Raw genomic sequence first — 17,789 nt, 5'->3', positions numbered from 1 at the left:
CTGACATTTCTGGATTCTGAGTCATGGAGAAAGCAAAATAATTTTCAAATGATCTGCGGGAAAAGGTGGTTGAACTTTATAAAACAGGAAAGGAATATAAAAAGCTATCCAAGGAATTGAGAATGCCGATCAGCAGTGTTCAAACTCTAATCAAGAAGTGGAAATATAGGGGTTCTGTTGGAACCAAACCTTGGTCAGGTAGACCAACTAAAATTTCAGCCACAACTGCCAGGAAAATTGTTCAGGATACAAAGAAAAACCCACAAATAACTTCAGGTGAAATACAGGACTCTCTGAAAAAAACAGGTGGTGTAGCTGTTTCAAGATGCACAATAAGGAGGCACTTGAAGAAAGATGGACTGCATGGTCGAATCGCCAGAAGAAAGCCATTACTATGCAAATGCCACAAAGTATCCCCCTTACAATACGGCAAACAGCACAGAGACAAGCCTCAAACCTTCTGGCACAAAGTCATTTGTAGTGATAAGTAGTGATGGACGAACTTCCGACGGGACGTTTCGCGAACGCGGCTGATAGTTCGCGAAACGGACCGTTCGCGGCGTGTCCCATTGACTTCAATGGGAGGCGAACTTCGCAAACCTATAGGTCAAATTTGCAGCCACAAAATAATTATTAGCTGTGCAAACATAGTCCCACCACATGGCCAATGACATAACACATGTATGAGGTGAATCTGGGATCGACAACTACAAGCATTCTTTTTTTATATGGGAAATTGTTGTGACAATTCAGGACTGTGGAGCGCATGAAGGCAATGGAGGAGAGGGAAGGTCAGGGACCAGGGTAGGCAAAGAAGAGGGTGCAGGAGATGATCACCAGCAGCGTGACATACAGCAATGACACCTGCACCGTGATAGAGTCATCTGACAACAGCACCGTGATAGAGAGCACTGACATCAGCAGCGTGACATACAGCAATGACACCTGCACCGTGATAGAGTCATCTGACAATAGCACCGTGATAGAGAGCACTGACATCAGCAGCGTGACATAAATCACTCACACCAGCACCGTGATATACAGCACTGACAGCAGCACCGGGATAGAGAGCACTGACATCAGAAGCGTGACATACAGCACTGACATCAGCACCGTGATATACAGCACTGGCAGCAGCACCGTGATAGAGAGCACTGACATCAGCAGCGTGACATTAAGCACTCACACCAGCACCGTGATATACAGCACTGACAGCAGCACCGTGATAGAGAGCACTGACATCAGCAGCGTGACATTAAGCACTCACACCAGCACCGTTATATACAGCACTGACAGCAGCACCGTGACAGAGAGCACTGACATCAGAAGCGTGACATACAGCACTGACATCAGCACCGTGATATACAGCACTGACAGCAGCACCATGATAGAGAGCACTGACATCAGCAGCGTGACATACAGCACTCACACCAGCACCGTTATATACAGCACTGACAGCAGCACCATGACAGAGAGCACTGACATCAGCACCGTGATATACAGCACTGACACCTGCACCGTAAGCAGCCCCAGGAGGAAGTCAGCACAGCACAGGGATGGTGTGATCCCCTCATAATAAGCAGCCCCAGGAGTAAATCAGCACAGCACAGGGATGGTGTGAGCCCCTCATAATAAGCAGCCCCAGGAGTAAATCAGCACTGCACAGGGATGGTGTGATCCCCTCATAATAAGAACCCCCAGGAGTAAATCAGCACAGCACAGGGATGGTGGGATCCCCTCATAATAAGAACCCCCAGGAGGAAGTCAGCACAGGACAGGGATGGTGTGATCCCCTCATAATAAGCAGGCCCAGGAGTAAATCAGCACAGCACAGGGATGGTGTGATCCCCTCATAATAAGAACCCCCAGGAGTAAGTCAGCACAGCACAGAGATGGTGTGATCCCCTCATAATAAGCAGGCCCAGGAGTAAATCAGCACAGCACAGGGATGGTGTGATCCCCTCATAATAAGCAGGCCCAGGAGTAAATCAGCACAGCACAGGGATGGTGTGATCCCCTCCTAATAAGAACCCCCAGGAGTAAATCAGCACAGGACAGGGATGGTGTGATCCCCTCATAATAAGCAGGCCCAGGAGTAAATCAGCACAGCACAGCACAGGGATGGTGTGATTCCCCTCATAATAAGAACCCCCAGGAGTAAATCAGCACAGGACAGGGATGGTGTGATCCCCTCATAAGCAGCCCCAGTAGAAATATGACACCGCTCAACCTCTTCAAAGAGGAGGGTAGGGGCATATAGTACGGTGTGCTTTTTTGGGACAAGGAAGTGAGCCAAATGAAGAAAGAAGGTCTGTGTGCTCGATTAAAAAAATTGTTTATAGACATATACATGGTCTACTGGTCACATGTGTTGAATTCCTCCGAGATCCATGCCTCATTCATTTTTAGAAATGTGAGGTAGTTAACACTGTCGTGAGCTAGGCGAGTACGCTTATCGGTCACGATCCCCCCTGCTGCGCTGAACGTCCTTTCGGACAGGACACTGGATGAGGGGCAAGCCAACCGTTCGATTGCAAATTGGGCAAGCTCTGGCCAGAGGTCAAGCCTGCCCACCCAGTAGTCCAGGGGTTCATCACTCCTCAGAGCGTCCACATCGGCCGTTAACCCGATGTAGTCGGACACCTGGCGGTCTAGGCGTTCCCTGATGCTGGATCCGGATGACACCTGTCGATGGGTCGGCTGAAAGAATGACCTCATATCCGAAGTCACCAACACATCTTCAAACCGACCTCTTCTTGCAGGCGCTGTTGGATTGGTACCTGCAACTCCTTCTCTGGGAGTGGGAATTGCTCCTCTGCCAGCGCACGCAACAGCAGAATGCAGCATTTCTCGAAGCAAGGCCTGGAAGTGCTGCATTCTGACAGCCCTCTGCGACGGCGGTAACATTTCCGCCATTTTGTGTTTGTACCGGGGGTCTAAGTACGTTGCCAACCAGTACTGGTCCTTGACCCTTATGCTTTTTATACAGGGGTCCCTATTAAAACACTGGAGCATGAAGGCCCCCATTTGCACTAAACTGGAAGAGGTGTGGTGGCCTGGCTCCTGCTCATCATCCAGGATAATGTCGTCCTCTTCATTCTCCTCTCCCCATTCACGCACAACAGGGAGCCCAGAAAGGTTTAAAGCATGCTCTTCTTGCTCCTCCTCATCCGCCCCGGAACCATCCTCCTCTGACTCCTCTTCAGACTCCTGTTGTTGACTTGTCTCAGATAGAGTAGCCCCCCCTGGGAATTCATCCAGCATTGCGACTTCCTCATCTTCCCGCTCCTGCTCCTCCACAGCTTGATCAATGACACGACGCAATGCACGCTCCATAAAGAAGGCATAATGTACCATGTCACTGATGGCGCCATGGCTGCGACTGACCAGTTTGGTGATCTCCTCAAATGGCCGCAGAAGTCTGCATGCGTCGCGCATGAGCAGCCACTGGCGCGGTGAAAAAAAACCCAGCTCCCCAGAACCTGTTCTGCCGCAGAGTTCATACAGGTAGACGTTAACTGCAAGTTTCTGCTGGAGCAGCCTATCAAGCATATAGAAGGTTGAGTTCCATCGCGTCGGGCAGTCGCAAATAAGACGTCTGACCGGCAGATTGTGTCGCCGCTGAATGTCAGCAAGGCGAGCCATGGCCGTGTAAGATCTTCTGAAATGGGCCGAGATTTTCCTTGCCTGCCGCAAGATGTCCTGGACCCCAGGGTATTTGACAACGAATCGCTGCACGACCAAGTTTAAGACGTGTGCCATGCATGGCACGTGCGTGATTTTGCCCTGTTTCAATGCGCTAAGCAGATTGGCACAGTTGTCACACACCACTTTACCAACTGTCAAATTGAGCGGTGTTAGCCACTGATCTGCCTGTGAACGCAAAGCTGAAAGGAGTGCCGGGCCAGTGTGGCTCTTGGCTTCCAGGCACAACAGACGCAGCACGGCATGGAAACGTCTCACCTGGCATGTGGAATAGGTTCTGGGGAGCTTGGGCGGTGCAGCGGAAGAGACGCTAGCAGCGGAAAAGGAGGAGGCAGCTGAGGAGGAGAGGGAGGAGGATGGAGTAGGAGGAGGAGGAGAAGAAGAGTCAGGCCTGCATGCAATCCGTGGCGGTAAAACCAAATCTACACGGGTGCCACGGGTTACATGCTTGACGGCCGTCAGAAGGTTCACCCAGTGGGCAGTAAATGTGATATACCTTCCCTGCCCGTGTTTGCTAGACCACGTGTCTGTGGTCTGATGCATCTTGGCACCGACACTGTGTGCCAGAGATACATTCACTTGCCGCTGAACATGGCCATATAGCTCTGGGATGCCCTTCTCTGAGAAATACTTCCTTCCTGGGACCTTCCATTGTGGTGTTCCAATGGCCACAAATTTGCGAAAGGCCTCCGAGTCCACCAGTTTATATGGCAGTAGTTGGCGGGCTATGAGTTCTGACAAGCCAGCCGTCAATCGTTGGGCAAGAGGGTTATCCGGCGTCATCATTTTTTTACGCTCGAACATTAGGCCCACGGAAGCCTGCCTTTTTGCAGAAAAATGTGAGCTTGGCATGATGGAAGGTGGAGTGGAGGACAATTGTGAGGAGAGAGGAGAAGGAGAAGTAGAAGACGAGGCTGGACGGTGAGAGCCTGCAGTGTGGCTTTGTGTGTTCCGTTACTCCCACTGGGCTCGGTGATGGCTGCCCATGTGCCTTCTTAAGGCGGTCGTCCCTAGGTGAGTGTTGGGCTTACCGCGACTAATGCGTTGACTGCAAAGATTGCAGATGGCAACGCTATTGTCAGCAGCGGACACGTTAAAAAAAGCCCACACTGCGGAGCCATGTGCCGGTGTCCTGGGAACACCAGATGTGACCGTACATGGTCGATGACTCGCTCCTGATACATTTGCAGTCTGCTTTGTCCCTCCTGTGCAATGTAAGTTATTCCTGCTTCTCCTCCCTATCTGCTGGTCCATATCTCCCTCTGAACTCCCCTCCTCTTCCTCTCTTGTGGGCACCCACGTGACATCACTAGACACGTCATCATCAACGTCACCTTCCCCACTGCTATAAGTAGAAATCTCGGAGTAGGCAGCAGCAACACCGGGGACCAACCTCCTCCTTGGGCTGATCTGGGTACTGTCGTCAGACTGCTGAGTAGCGGTTGTTGCTACCTCCTCTTCCTGATCCAATACCAATACTGCGCATCAGAAATGTCCTCTTGATATGGATCGGAAAATAATTCCTGTGACTCAAGCGGAAGGTATGTGGTGGTGGTGTTGTTGGTGGTAGTGTCTTTGGGGGTGCACATAGCAGAGAGTGAAGAAGAGGGTGCAGATCGAGAGGATGAGGAGGGTGCAGAAGAGTAAGGCTGAGTGAGCCACTCAACCAAGTCTGGTGCGTCCTTTAAAGTAATTGAACGCACCTTCTGCAACTTCCCACTTTGGCTCAAGGCTGGTGCTCCTGCCCTACCCCTACCACCCCTGCGGAAGGGCCTGCCTCTTCCTCTGCCTGTCATTTTTTTAAATCACCCTGTGACAAAACTCTTAGTCCCTATACCGATGAAGGACTGCTGCAGTATAGGGCAGCGGTCAGCAGTGGTGCACCTCAACCCTATGTATTGTGGACCGATACCGGTCCTTACAGAACAGCAGACTGTACCTCACTCAACCCTATGTACTGTAGCACCCTGGACCTTACCAGTCCTTATAAGGACCTTTGTGGACCAAGTAGGTTGTGTGTGACTGATTAGCAGACTGTACGTCAGTCCCTATACTGCTGAAGGACTGCTGCAGTATAGGGCAGCGTTCAGCAGTGGTGCACCTCAACCCTATGTATTGTGGACTGATACCAGTCCTTACAGAACAGCAGACTGTACCTCACTCAACCCTATGTACTGTAGCACCCTGGACCTTACCAGTCCTTATCAGGACCTTTGTGGACCAAGTAGGTTGTGTGTGACTGATTAGCAGACTGTACGTCAGTCCCTTTACTGCTGAAGGACTGCTGCAGTATAGGGCAGCGGTCAGCAGTGGTGCACCTCAACCCTATGTATTGTGGACCGATACCAGTACTTACAGAATGGCAGACTGTACCTCACTCAACCCTATGTACTGTAGCACCCTACACAGACCAAGTTACCAGTCCTGATAAAGAGCTTTGTGGAACAAGTGAGTTGTGAATGATTAGCAGACTGCAGCAGAAGGGCAGCAGTCAAGTTTAATATTCTTTCTATATTTGGAAGAAAGAATATTATACGTGTACAAGCCTATTACCATACCACTGATACCAGTCCTGAAAAGAACCTTTGTGGAACTAATAGTAACAGCTACTGATTAAACTGACCCTCACTGCCTGACACACTGCTTCCTTCCTGTCCCTATACAAACTGGCAAAACAGAGGAGACTGGAACAATAACTGATTACTCGAATAGCACTTTTGTGGACCTGATAGTAACAGCTAATGATGATGATGATAATGATGATGACTAATCTGGCTGTCCCTAAAATAGCAGCACACAGCGCCCTGTCCCTTTCTCTAAACTGACAAAAGACACTCAGGTTGCTGCAACAATCAGTAGCACAGCAAACCTATATACACCTAACACCTATACCAGTCCTGAAAAGAACTTTTGTGTACCAAATAGCTAGCGGTTTATCTCTCCCTGCTCCAAACAGCAACCTTTCCCTATAGTGACAGAAGAAAGAATGTAAAATGGCCACCGGATCGGGTGTATTTATAAGTTAGGGGGAATGTCCAAGTGTCCATGCGCTGTCATGTCTCAATTGGCTGTCCTGTACCCCATGATGGATGTGTCATCAGGTCAAAGTTCCTTTACACAGTAAAAACACAGAAGTGTCCGCGGGGAAACGGCGCCAATAGTCCGTCGAAATGGCGGACCGCGAACAGCCGAAATTCGCCGCGAAACGACCGCCGGGCGAACTGTTCGGCCATCCCTAGTGATAAGACCAAAATTGAGCTTTTTGGCCACAACTATAAACGTGACATTTGGAGAGGATTCCTACTGTGAAACACAGTGGTGGATCGCTGATGTTTTGAGGATGTGTGAGCTACAAAGGCACAGGAAATTTGGTCAAAATTTATGGCAAGATGAATGCAGTATGTTATCAAAAAATACTGAAGGAACATTTGCATTCAGCAGCCAGGAAGCTGCGCATGGGATGTACTTGGACATTCCAACATGACAATGATCCAAAACACAAGACCATGTCGACCAGTCATTTCATTAGCTACAGCAGAATAAAGTGAAGGTTCTGGAGTAGCCATCTCAGTCTCCTGACCTCAATATCATTGAGCCACTCTGGGGAGATCTGAAATGTGCAGTTCATGCAAGACAGCCCAGGAAATTGCAGGAACTGGAGTCTTTTTGCCAAGAGGAATGGGCAGCTTTACCATCTGAGAAGATAAAGAAACTCATCCACAAATACCACAAAAGACTTTAAGCTGTCATTGATGTTAAAGGGGGTAATACACAGTATTAAGAACTGGGGTATATAAACTTTTGATCAGGGTAATTTGGTAGTTTCTGTTGTGATTATGATTGATGTGTTATCATTCATATTCTCTGAAAAATGGCCAATAAATCATAAATTCTGCCAGGGTATGTAAACGTATGAGCACAACTGTAAAAATGTAATATTTTTGTTTACTTAAGCCCAGTAAATATTAAATATTGGATATGAATATCATGTATTGTCTACCTAGTCACCGGGGGGCATTTTATGCTCCTTTTCATCTGCTTTCCATCGTGTTCTTAGAAATTGTAAAAAGCAATGACTACTTCACACAAGTATATGACTTTTCTCACTGACTCATTCTTCTATGTCCAAGCTTCCAATCAAGCAAAAATTACCAGAAACCAGGCTGCTTTTGCTGCAGTATATCTTTAGCTAGCCACAGTGCTCTGTAAATCTTTTTTTATATATTACATTTTATTTTGTAAAACAAAGATTAAAAAAAAACTCACAAAAAATAGCATTTTAAAGACAAACAAGGTTTCAAAATAATTTAAAAAAACATAGACACTCATAGTTTTTGTTCACCATGCTTGAATTCCCTAGTGACTCTAGTCATGGACAAGAGAATGAATGGTGATAGACTTTTCAGAGCATGAATTGCCAGCAAATTGGGGCTGAGTATGGCAACCAGAGGGATAAAAGCCATTAGAACAGAAGGGAGGTATGGCTACGGGATGGTAGTTGCATAGGGATTCTCTGGCAAGCAGCTGCTGACTAATTTCCTGTCTTGTGGGTTTCCCATGGAGTGATTATTACTACAGAGTATTTGGTTCTCATTTTTCCTCTTCATTCCACAAGCTTAATTAACATAACTTTGTTATGGCAAAGAGGATGGTACACGGCTGACTGATGCTTGCAAAATATTGTTCTAAATAATTATATTGTCTTTTATCTAAACACTTGTACCTGTCAACTGATTATTAATGACCTGTATTTGTCAATTGACAGATCATTAATTCATTTGAACAGATTTTTAAGTCACGCATCATTAAACAGGTTTTCACTTTAAAACTGCTCCCTCATACTACACCTTGTTGTTCCAACTATTCTCCTTGTACATTTGGAATTTAATCATACATATATACCTACAGTACAATTGTCAATAAAATATGTCTGTTCAGTATACATATTTTTAAGACACAAATACATTGAAGATGATGGCCACTCTTAGTTACCTGAACCCCACAGGTCAGTGCATTGGTTTTTCAATGTTGGACATTTTCCATGTAGACAATACCCTTGGCCATTCATACAAGAGGTGCCATCTTTTTTGAACAAATCGAGGCAGCGATTGGATTTTCCATCACATGTGTCTGGAAAGTCACACTCATCAAGGCTGTGTTGGCACATGCTTCCCGCTTTCTTAAACTATAATACCACCAAAATTCACACACATTAGCACAAGACCCTTGCAGTGTTATTCAACAGCATTATCACCTACTTTAAAAGTCAGAAAATTAGGTTTAAACTGGAATTTAGGCAATGCGGTCCCAGTGAAATAAAGGGATGATAAAGTTCTCATCCATAACTAAAAGGGGTCATTCACATATAATGCCATTTTAACACCTCTCCTGGCACCATGGGATTGGATTATGCGATTAGAAATGGGGGGTTTCACAAGCTTTCACATCTCCGATCCTGTTCTTGGACAATCAACATCTGCCTTGAGACATTTCATGCAGGGCTGCCAATTGTAAGTTTATGTACAGTTTATAAAAATCCGTGATTTTTTTTACAACTGTCTGTAAATATCAGGGACTGATATTTGTCATGTTGTGTTGACTTTTTTTGCATTGGTGGCTAGTAGGAACACTGGGGGGTGTAAATGAATTCCAATTTCTCTATAAAGAGTACTGTCACCCGCCCTTGCCATCACACAGGGGGCTTCTTAGCCCCCTTGTGATAACAATAAAGTAAAAAAAAAAATGTGTAAAAAGCCAGAAGCTGTATCCCTTTTAAAAAAGGCTTCTTACGTCTTTGAGAAATTGTGGCAACCCTGGATTAATTGGTGCAACAATGTGACAGTTTTGTTATATTTATACACAACTCCTACTGCTGTATTGCTTTTTTGCTTTCTTGTTTTATTATGTTTTAATATGTATTATGCTTTATTATGTCATATACTGTCATGTTATCTTCATAACCGCAATGTTGTTTGAATAGCTATTCTCCATCAGAAGTAATATTTGTAAAATATCCAATAAAGATTTGATTGAAAAAAAAAAAGTGTGGAAAAAAAAAAGAGAATTATATAAAATAAAAAATGTAAAGCACCCCTGCACACACCCTATATAAAAACAATGGTGTAGATCAAGCAAGTGTATGTAAACATTAATTGCACCTCACATGTGAGTTATCGCTTTTAAAGAGTTGCCTGTAGAGAATTTTCATTCCATTGTTGTGTGCGCAATATTAGGACTCGACATGATTGGTATCTATTTACATGATGCAGCCCCATATTTTATATTTTACCCAAAAAAAAAAAAGTATAATATTTTGTTTGTTTGCACATATATTAATTTTACTGTATTTTTTCCTGAAAATATGTGTTTGATAAATAACTGCACACATATCATGCAACAAATTAAATTTAAACTACCAGCAATTTGTTCTTAGGGGGCTCTACTAGAAAATATATACTGTTTGGAGGGTTTGCAGCAATATCTAGCAAAAAATACAGATTTTAACAAGTGTTTGAAAAAAAACTGCCCCAGTAGACAGGTGGTTAAAGCAATTTTCCATATTTTTGCCTTTCCATAGTTATATCATTATATCAAAGGTAAAGATTTTTGGATTAATAGTGGATTAATAGTGGAGGTATTTGACTTCATCTCATTCAACCTCTCCTACCAGACTGAATAAACTAAACTGACTCATTCTGACTTGAAGATATGTAGAGCATATTCATGATATGGAATCCATTATGCACTACAAACTAGACAGACTAATTCACTTCAATTACACGTGGCTGACATAAAAAGACTTCCATCCAAAAATGGGGTAGACCAACCATCTCCTGGTTTAGACGAGCGTCCATTCTTAATATGACGATCCAGCCTCGGCTGCTATATAAAATTCAAACAGTATCTGTTCGCCTACCACCCTCCTTCTTTGGACTTTACAAGTCCATATGCAGAGCCTTTCTTTGGGGTAATAAACCCCCACGGATAAGCTGGGCAAAATTGGTACTTCCCAAAGCATGCGGATTGGTCTCCCTGATCGGTCTAAATGGACCGCCCGCTATTACCGGGCAGTCCATTTAGCACAAATCATTGACTGGAGACTACACAGTCAATGTAAAGACTGGGTCTCTTTAGAATAACTGTTGACAACCCCATATTTCTGTCATGCTCCCTGGCTCTCTAGAAGGCACATTTCTCTACAAACCTCAACCCATCCCCTGGTAGGAGCTGCCCTACACGAATTTGACAGGGCATGTAATGTGCATGCAGTCTCAGCTAAACTCTGCCCCATCACTCCAGTGTGAGGTAACCCAGACTTACCCCCAGGTCTCTCAGGTGCTTTCCTGAAAGCCAAGTGGCCAAACACGGAAATGTTGGTTAAACGCTGCTTCCACAGAGGTTGCTTCCTACGACAAACTGATCTTGCTAAACTCTCTAACACGGGTACATTCCTGTTCTGGCCCTATATTCAGCTTAAACGTTTCCTAGAGGAGCCGTCCCACAAGCAAGGTTTTACAAAGCTCCCCACAACCTTGGAGACGCTCTGCACTCGTTCAATCCCCCAATGTCACGTCATCTCTGTCGCTATTCAAAGAACCTTCCACACTCTTGCACTCGGCACATTCCTACTGGGAATCTGCCCTGGGATCTGAGATAGACAAGAAGAGCTGGGACCTTATCCATCTATATATCCATAAAGGGTTCCTGAAGGTTTCTGTTCAAGAGAATGGATATAGACTGAAAAATCACTGGTACAGAACGCCAGACCTGATACATAAATTCTCCCCCTCTGTCTCTGATCACTGCTGGCGGTGTGGTACAGAACTGGGCACATTCCTCCATATCTGGTGGGACTGCCTGATTCTACAACTATTCTGGCGCAAAGTACACAAACTGACCAAACAAGTGACATTGCTCCCGCTGGACTTTTGTCCTGCGCAATACCTCTTACATTTCACTAAACTCCCTAAAAAAATTACAAGTCAGTTGCCATGCACTTGTTCAATGCTGACGGTCCACATCCCCGCCTTCCATCCCTGAATGGCTTAACAGAATAAACCGTGTTGCTGAGAAAGAGGAACTGATTTATACTACCTTGGATAATATCTTCAAATTCACAGACACCTGGAAAGCATGGATAACCTTCAAAGAAACCCAACTGTATCAAGATCGTAGGAACTCCTCAAACTAACTCCTAACTGGGGTGATTCCACACCAGCCCTTGAAGCCAAATTAAGACTCAAGCCCACCTGTATACTTTAAGGGTACTGACCACTAGAAGCTGGAGAGGATAGCTGGTGCTGACTTCACCCCCTCTTCTCAGCAGCATTCCCTCCCTTGCTCTTCACCTCAGTGCCTTCCCCCTTCTCGCTCCCCCTCCCACCTCCCCATCCCTCTCTTCCTCCTCTCTCTCTCCCCACCCCACCTTTTTTCTATCTTTCCTTCCTGTCTGTTCCTCATGTACCCCTCATTCTCCACTTTACCTCAGTTTTCCCCGCTTAAACCTCCCTTTGAAGATATATCTGACTAGACATCGTAACCACCTCTGACTCTCCACTTATAATATAGAGATGTTTAATCCTAGTTCAGAATGTTTCTATTTGACTGAATTGTAATCGTATATGTATTGATAAGACAGGCTCACTGAGCCATGGATGTATATGCTACGTTTTTATTTTCTCAATAAAATGTTTATGCAACAACAAAAAAAAGAAAGACTTCCAAGCCATCAGAAGACTGAATTAAACTTAGATTAATAAGGTACCCTTGATTAATTTCGAAAGTAAAAACAATAACTATGTGGCTCCTATTTTCTGGTCATCTTGGTACCCATTTTCCTCTCCCATTCCTCATCAGTTGCCCTCTTCCCACTCTTACCAGTGCTTATGCCTCCCTCACATTCTCTTTGGGTTGCCCCCCTTACCCCCTCCTTCGGCTCAGAATACCAGATGATTATCTCTTCTACCTGACATACAAGACAACTAAAGCGGAGGGTGTACCCACTGGACAATATTGCGGGACACAAGGAGTTAGGCGGTTTGGAGGTTATGTGTAGTGTTTTTTTTTTTCGGTTTTTTTGGCTACCTCTTTCTCATTCTCCCCTCCCTCAAGCTTTCAAACTATTTTATCTCTGAATTGAGTACATTGGATCTCATTCATGCATGTAATACATTTTTTCTTCTTCTTGTCAAATGTTTAATTATTTCTAACATGCTCAACCAACCTTCATGCAAGATCCTATTTTGTTAGCATAGCTTTCACTATTCATGTGTACAAGGTCTGTCTTCATTGAACTTTGTGATGTTCTTTCATATATATTAGCAGTATTATTCATGTTATGTTTCACTGTTACATAGTTAGTAAGATTGAATAAAGACACCAATTCATCCAGTTCAACCTGAGTGAGTGTCTACAACTGTCCCTATCCCTGTACATTGCACACTTACATCGGTTCCTACCCTCAGGGAGCCCACAATCCAAGGCCCCCTATTCATATACTAGGGCCAATTTGGGACATAAGCCAATTAACCTACCTGCATGTCTTTGGAGTTTGAGAAGAAACTGGAGTACCCAGAGGAAAAATACCGTGCAGGCACAGGGAGAACATGCAAACTCCAGGCAGGTAGTGTCGTGGTTGGGATTCGAACCAGCGACCCTTTTTACTGCTAGGTGAGAGTGCTAACAACTACATCACTGTGCCACCCAACGGTTAAAAATATTTAATTTTTTTTAAAAATAAAGTATGTTTAAAAAAAATATCTCACTCAAATTCCGTACTTGAGGGAAGATATCAGTCTTATGTGGCACTCATTGTTTTCAATCAATCAGTTGTACAATTTTTATTGCGAAGCACTACCAATGTATAACATTGCAAAGCAGGAAAGAGAACCTGCACATGTAATGAACAAATATGGCTGCATCCAGGTACATATATAGTTATTATGAATTATACACAGAAACATTAACACAAATTAACAACAATATTGGCACCAAGCTGTGCATATACCGGTATCTTAAAATAAAATAAAAACACACAATGAATTCCCTTTAAGGAAACTTGTACTCTAGATGGACAGATGCTTTAACGTGTTGCCACTCACCTGACATTTCTCGCAGCATCCCCCATCTGCACATACAGCTCCTGCTTTCAGTTTACATGTGGAGGCATCACAGCAAGGATTGGTGCATTCCTAACAAGAAAAATAAAGTGTCCAATGTGCTTAGTATATAGAGGATAATACAACAGCATGAAGACGTAGCTCTCAATATCAGTCCAGTCCACACAATGTAGAAATGTAGGGATAAAATAAAAACTCGCCCCAAACTTGCTCATCCGTGTCTTTATGGACCTTACTTCGTGTGCAGTCATTTTGGAAAAAGAAGGGGCCATCCCCAAACTGTTCCCACAAAGTTGGGAGCATGAAATTGTCCAAAATGTCTTGGTATGCTGACACCTTGTGATCCCTTTCACAATGGAGGTGTATTTCAGGCGCATCAGCGCTAAAAATAGCACTTGAAAAATACTTCATCTGCAATCCCAGTGTGAAAGATGAGCACATTCATACTGGGTCGGTGCGCTGGCAGGACGTCCTGCAAAAATTCCTGCAAGCAGCACCTTTTAGGAGCGGTCTATACACCGCTCATAAAGCACCCCTGCCCATTGAAATCAATAAATGGGCAGCGCTACCGAAGCACCTGCAAAGTGCATTGGCAGCGGTGCTTTGCTGGGGCTTTTAACCCTTTATTCGGCCGCTAGCGAGGGTTAAAAGTGCCCTGCTAGTGGCTGAAAAGCGCCTTTAAAACAACGGTAAAGTGCCGCTAAAACTAGCGGCGCTTTACCGCCAACGATCCCCGCACTGTCAGGGCTCTATGAGTTCCCCCTTTACTGGAACTAAGGGGCTAGCCCAACCCAAAAAAAAAAAAAACCCACACCATAATCCCCCCCCCCCCCCACCAAATGATTTGGTTCAGTGCAAAGCAAGGTCCAAAAAGACACGGATGAGCGAGTTTGGGGTGGAGGAACCTGACTGGCCTGCACAGAGTCCTGACCTCAACCCAATAGAACACATTTAGGATGAATTAGAGCGGAGACTGCGAGACAGGCCTTCTCATCCAACATCAGTGCCTGACCTCACAAATGCGCTTCAGCAAGAATGGTCAAACATACCCATAGACACACTCCTAAACCTTGTGGAAAGCCTTCCCAGAAGAATTGAAGCTGCTATAGCTGCAAAGGATGGGCCAACTCAATATTGAATCCTACGGACTGACCTACACGCCATTAAAGTTCATGTGCGTGTAAAGGCTGGCCAATACTTTTAGTAATACAGTGTATATCAACAGTGTCCCTATCCATGCGTCCAGCCTCCTAATCTATATTCGGGGCACTGTATGCATGTATTCCAATAGGGGGGGTGTTTTTTTAGCAGCACGTGATTAGAGCCAGAGACTCTAATAGACTTCAAAATGAATATACGCTATTCTCACACTGATCCTCCTCCCAGCCAATCAGGAAGTAGGTCATGAGACCCGTCACCCGACTGACTTAAAGGACAGGCGATTCTATTGGATGCCGAGGAGGGAGGAGATGCACAGCTGAAGCCGGCGTGATGCATAGGAGGAGGAGATGCCTGTCCGTCTCCTGTTGCAGCGATGTCCGCCCGGAACCTAGATGGGGTAAGTGCTGGATGACCGACTGTGAGTGGAGGGGGTGCCACCGGCTGACCGGGGGGGGGTTGTTTGTTTGCCGCCCCCCCCCCCCCAAAAAAAAAAAAAAAACACCAGCCACTATATATATATATATATATATATATATATATATATATATATATATATATAGCTTGCAATGCATTTCTGTCTACCAAGTCCTGAAATGTACACAGCTCAACCACACACATCATAATCCTTCCTGGCAGGGAAGGTGACCTAATCTTTGTTTGCTGCAGTTAAGGCCCCTTTCACACATGCGGAACGTATGTCCGTATTTCCTCCATCCATTTGCGGATTAAATACGGACATACATGCATTCCTATGGGATAGTGGGTGCCTGCGGGTGAACATCCGCAGACACTCAATATCGTCCGTCTCCGCTTTGGTCCGATTCTGCAGAGGGAGGAAAATCCTACTTTTCTATCCGTCTGCAGAGCAGATCAGATGAACACGGACAGACGGTCCGTGTTCATCCGATCCCCCATAGAGGAGAGCGGAGAGCTGACAGGGTGGTCCCGGCACAGTGTGCCGGGACCACCCTGTCATCTGCCGGCTCAGCAGAAAATAAATGGAGCCATCCCCACTGAGCAAGCTGATCATCACGGGGCGGATCATTACGGATCATTCCCGTGTGAAAGGGGCCTAAGTATTGCTTGCAGGTCTTCTCTACACCACCCTCACCTCCGACCCTGTAACTGGACAAAGGGTCCTTTCACCGCTCGCTGGACTCCACTTTGCTCAGCTGGGGATCAATCCGCTGATCCTCGCTGAGCAGGCAGATGACAGGTCTGTCTCCGCTCACTGTGCAGATTTCCACTCTCCTATGGGGAGATCGGATGAAAACAGGCTTGGGTCAATATTCACTGTTGTAACACTGATCCTCCTCCTGGCCAATCAGGAAGTCGGTTTTGACACTGGTCACCTGATTGGCTGAAAGGACAGGCGATCCTATTGGATGCCTAGGAGGAGGAGGGGAGGAGCCCGAAGCCGCCATGGAGGTCATGGAGCCGCTGCCTGCCACCCGCTGCCAATGGGGTAAGTGCCTGACTGACCTGCAAACAGTGGGGCCGAGGGGGTGGGTGCTACGAGGGGGGGTATAGGTGGTTGGTGGCTACCCTCCCCCAAAAAAACACCAGCCACCACTGGTTAGCACATGATCTTCTTTTACTGTTTTTATTCCTGTTCCCCTCTGAGCTCTGCTGTTCAGTTGATTACAAGGGGCTCATAGCAGGTCATATTTAGATATGTTTTGTGCGTGCATTCAAATAAAAGTTGATTTAAATATGTATACACATACAACTCCCAGGCATCACTCCAATTTCTGTGTCGCTCTCTAGCCCCAGGGGCTTATTCATAGAGCCCAATGACTAAGCCCCAGTAGGGAGAAAAACATAGCAGAAGACAGGGGTTGAGTATCTCCATAAGCTGCTCCTACAATAAAGTTTGCTGGATTCATTGGGAAGCAGTATGCAGTTTTGGCATTGTTTTGATACATTTAATGATGTACCAAAAAATACAAAGCTGCATTAATTAATGACTTTTGTATCTGCCTGGAGTTCAGCATTAATGAAAAAAACAAGTATCTACCTTTACTATACTTCTTATGCCGCGTACACATGACTGGACTTTCCGTCAGAAAAGGTCACACGGTCTTCCCGACAGAGTTCCAACGGACTTCCGACCAAACGGACTTGCCCACACACGAACGGACCAAAGTCCGTTCATTTTGAACGTGATGACGTACGACGGGGCTAGAAAAGGAAGTTCAATAGCCAGTTGCCAATAGCTGCCCTTGCGTCGTATTTGGTCAGTTGGACCAGCATAAGGACAAACGGTTTTCCCTATAGAAATTGATTCCATTGGACAGATTTAAAACATGTTCTATTTCTAGGTCCGTCTGAATTTTTGAAGAAAAAAGCCAGAAGAAGCCCACACACACACGATTGTAATATCCGACAGAATGATTCAGTCTGACCTTTTCTGCCAGAAAGTCCAGTCGTCTGTACGCGACATCAGTTGCTGCTTGCGTGCTAGAAAACTGCAGATGCACTTTAATGAGGGAGGTTTGTGCCAATAACCATACTTCCCAATATTTTGAGATGGGAATGAGGGACACCTACTAGCAATAATATGTAGTCATAAGACACGCCCCCTGCCACACCCCCTTAAAAGGAGAATTAACCAGAAAAAAAGTTCATTAAATTCACAAGGGATTTTTTTTACCACTACTATTCCTTTATATTGGCTATTAAAATTTACAAATGCAGCAATTTAGAATTTGGATGAAAGGTTTACCACTGGGAAACACTTTTTGAAAGATAAAAACTGTATTTTATACACAACTATATAGATCAGACCAAAATAAAGGACAAATA

At 45.2% G+C, this 17,789-nt stretch overlaps 2 protein-coding genes across 4 annotated transcripts in view; one reads left to right on the top strand and one right to left on the bottom strand.

The window, feature by feature from the left end:
• The window catches only part of LOC143960809 (zinc metalloproteinase-disintegrin-like VAP1), a 295,153-nt gene that overhangs the window by 153,273 nt on the left and 124,091 nt on the right, over positions 1 to 17,789 (top strand). The window lies entirely within an intron of this gene.
• Positions 1 to 17,789, bottom strand: part of LOC143960808 (zinc metalloproteinase-disintegrin-like berythractivase) — a 103,034-nt gene that overhangs the window by 32,751 nt on the left and 52,494 nt on the right. Inside the window, exons 9-10 of the mRNA XM_077469725.1 lie at positions 13,806 to 13,895; positions 8,698 to 8,890 (exon numbers count right to left, since the gene is read on the bottom strand). Of these exons, the coding sequence (XP_077325851.1) occupies positions 8,698 to 8,890; positions 13,806 to 13,895 (283 nt within the window). The remainder of the gene's footprint in view (positions 1 to 8,697; positions 8,891 to 13,805; positions 13,896 to 17,789) is intronic.

Source organism: Lithobates pipiens, unplaced genomic scaffold (genome assembly GCF_037356315.1).
Source record: "Lithobates pipiens isolate NorthernLeopardFrog02 unplaced genomic scaffold, aLitPip1_a1.2 Scaffold_8, whole genome shotgun sequence".
NCBI classification, from domain to species: Eukaryota; Metazoa; Chordata; class Amphibia; order Anura; family Ranidae; genus Lithobates; species Lithobates pipiens.
Note: the sequence above shows the minus strand (reverse complement) of the source record. Positions and strands in the feature narration are given on the sequence as shown.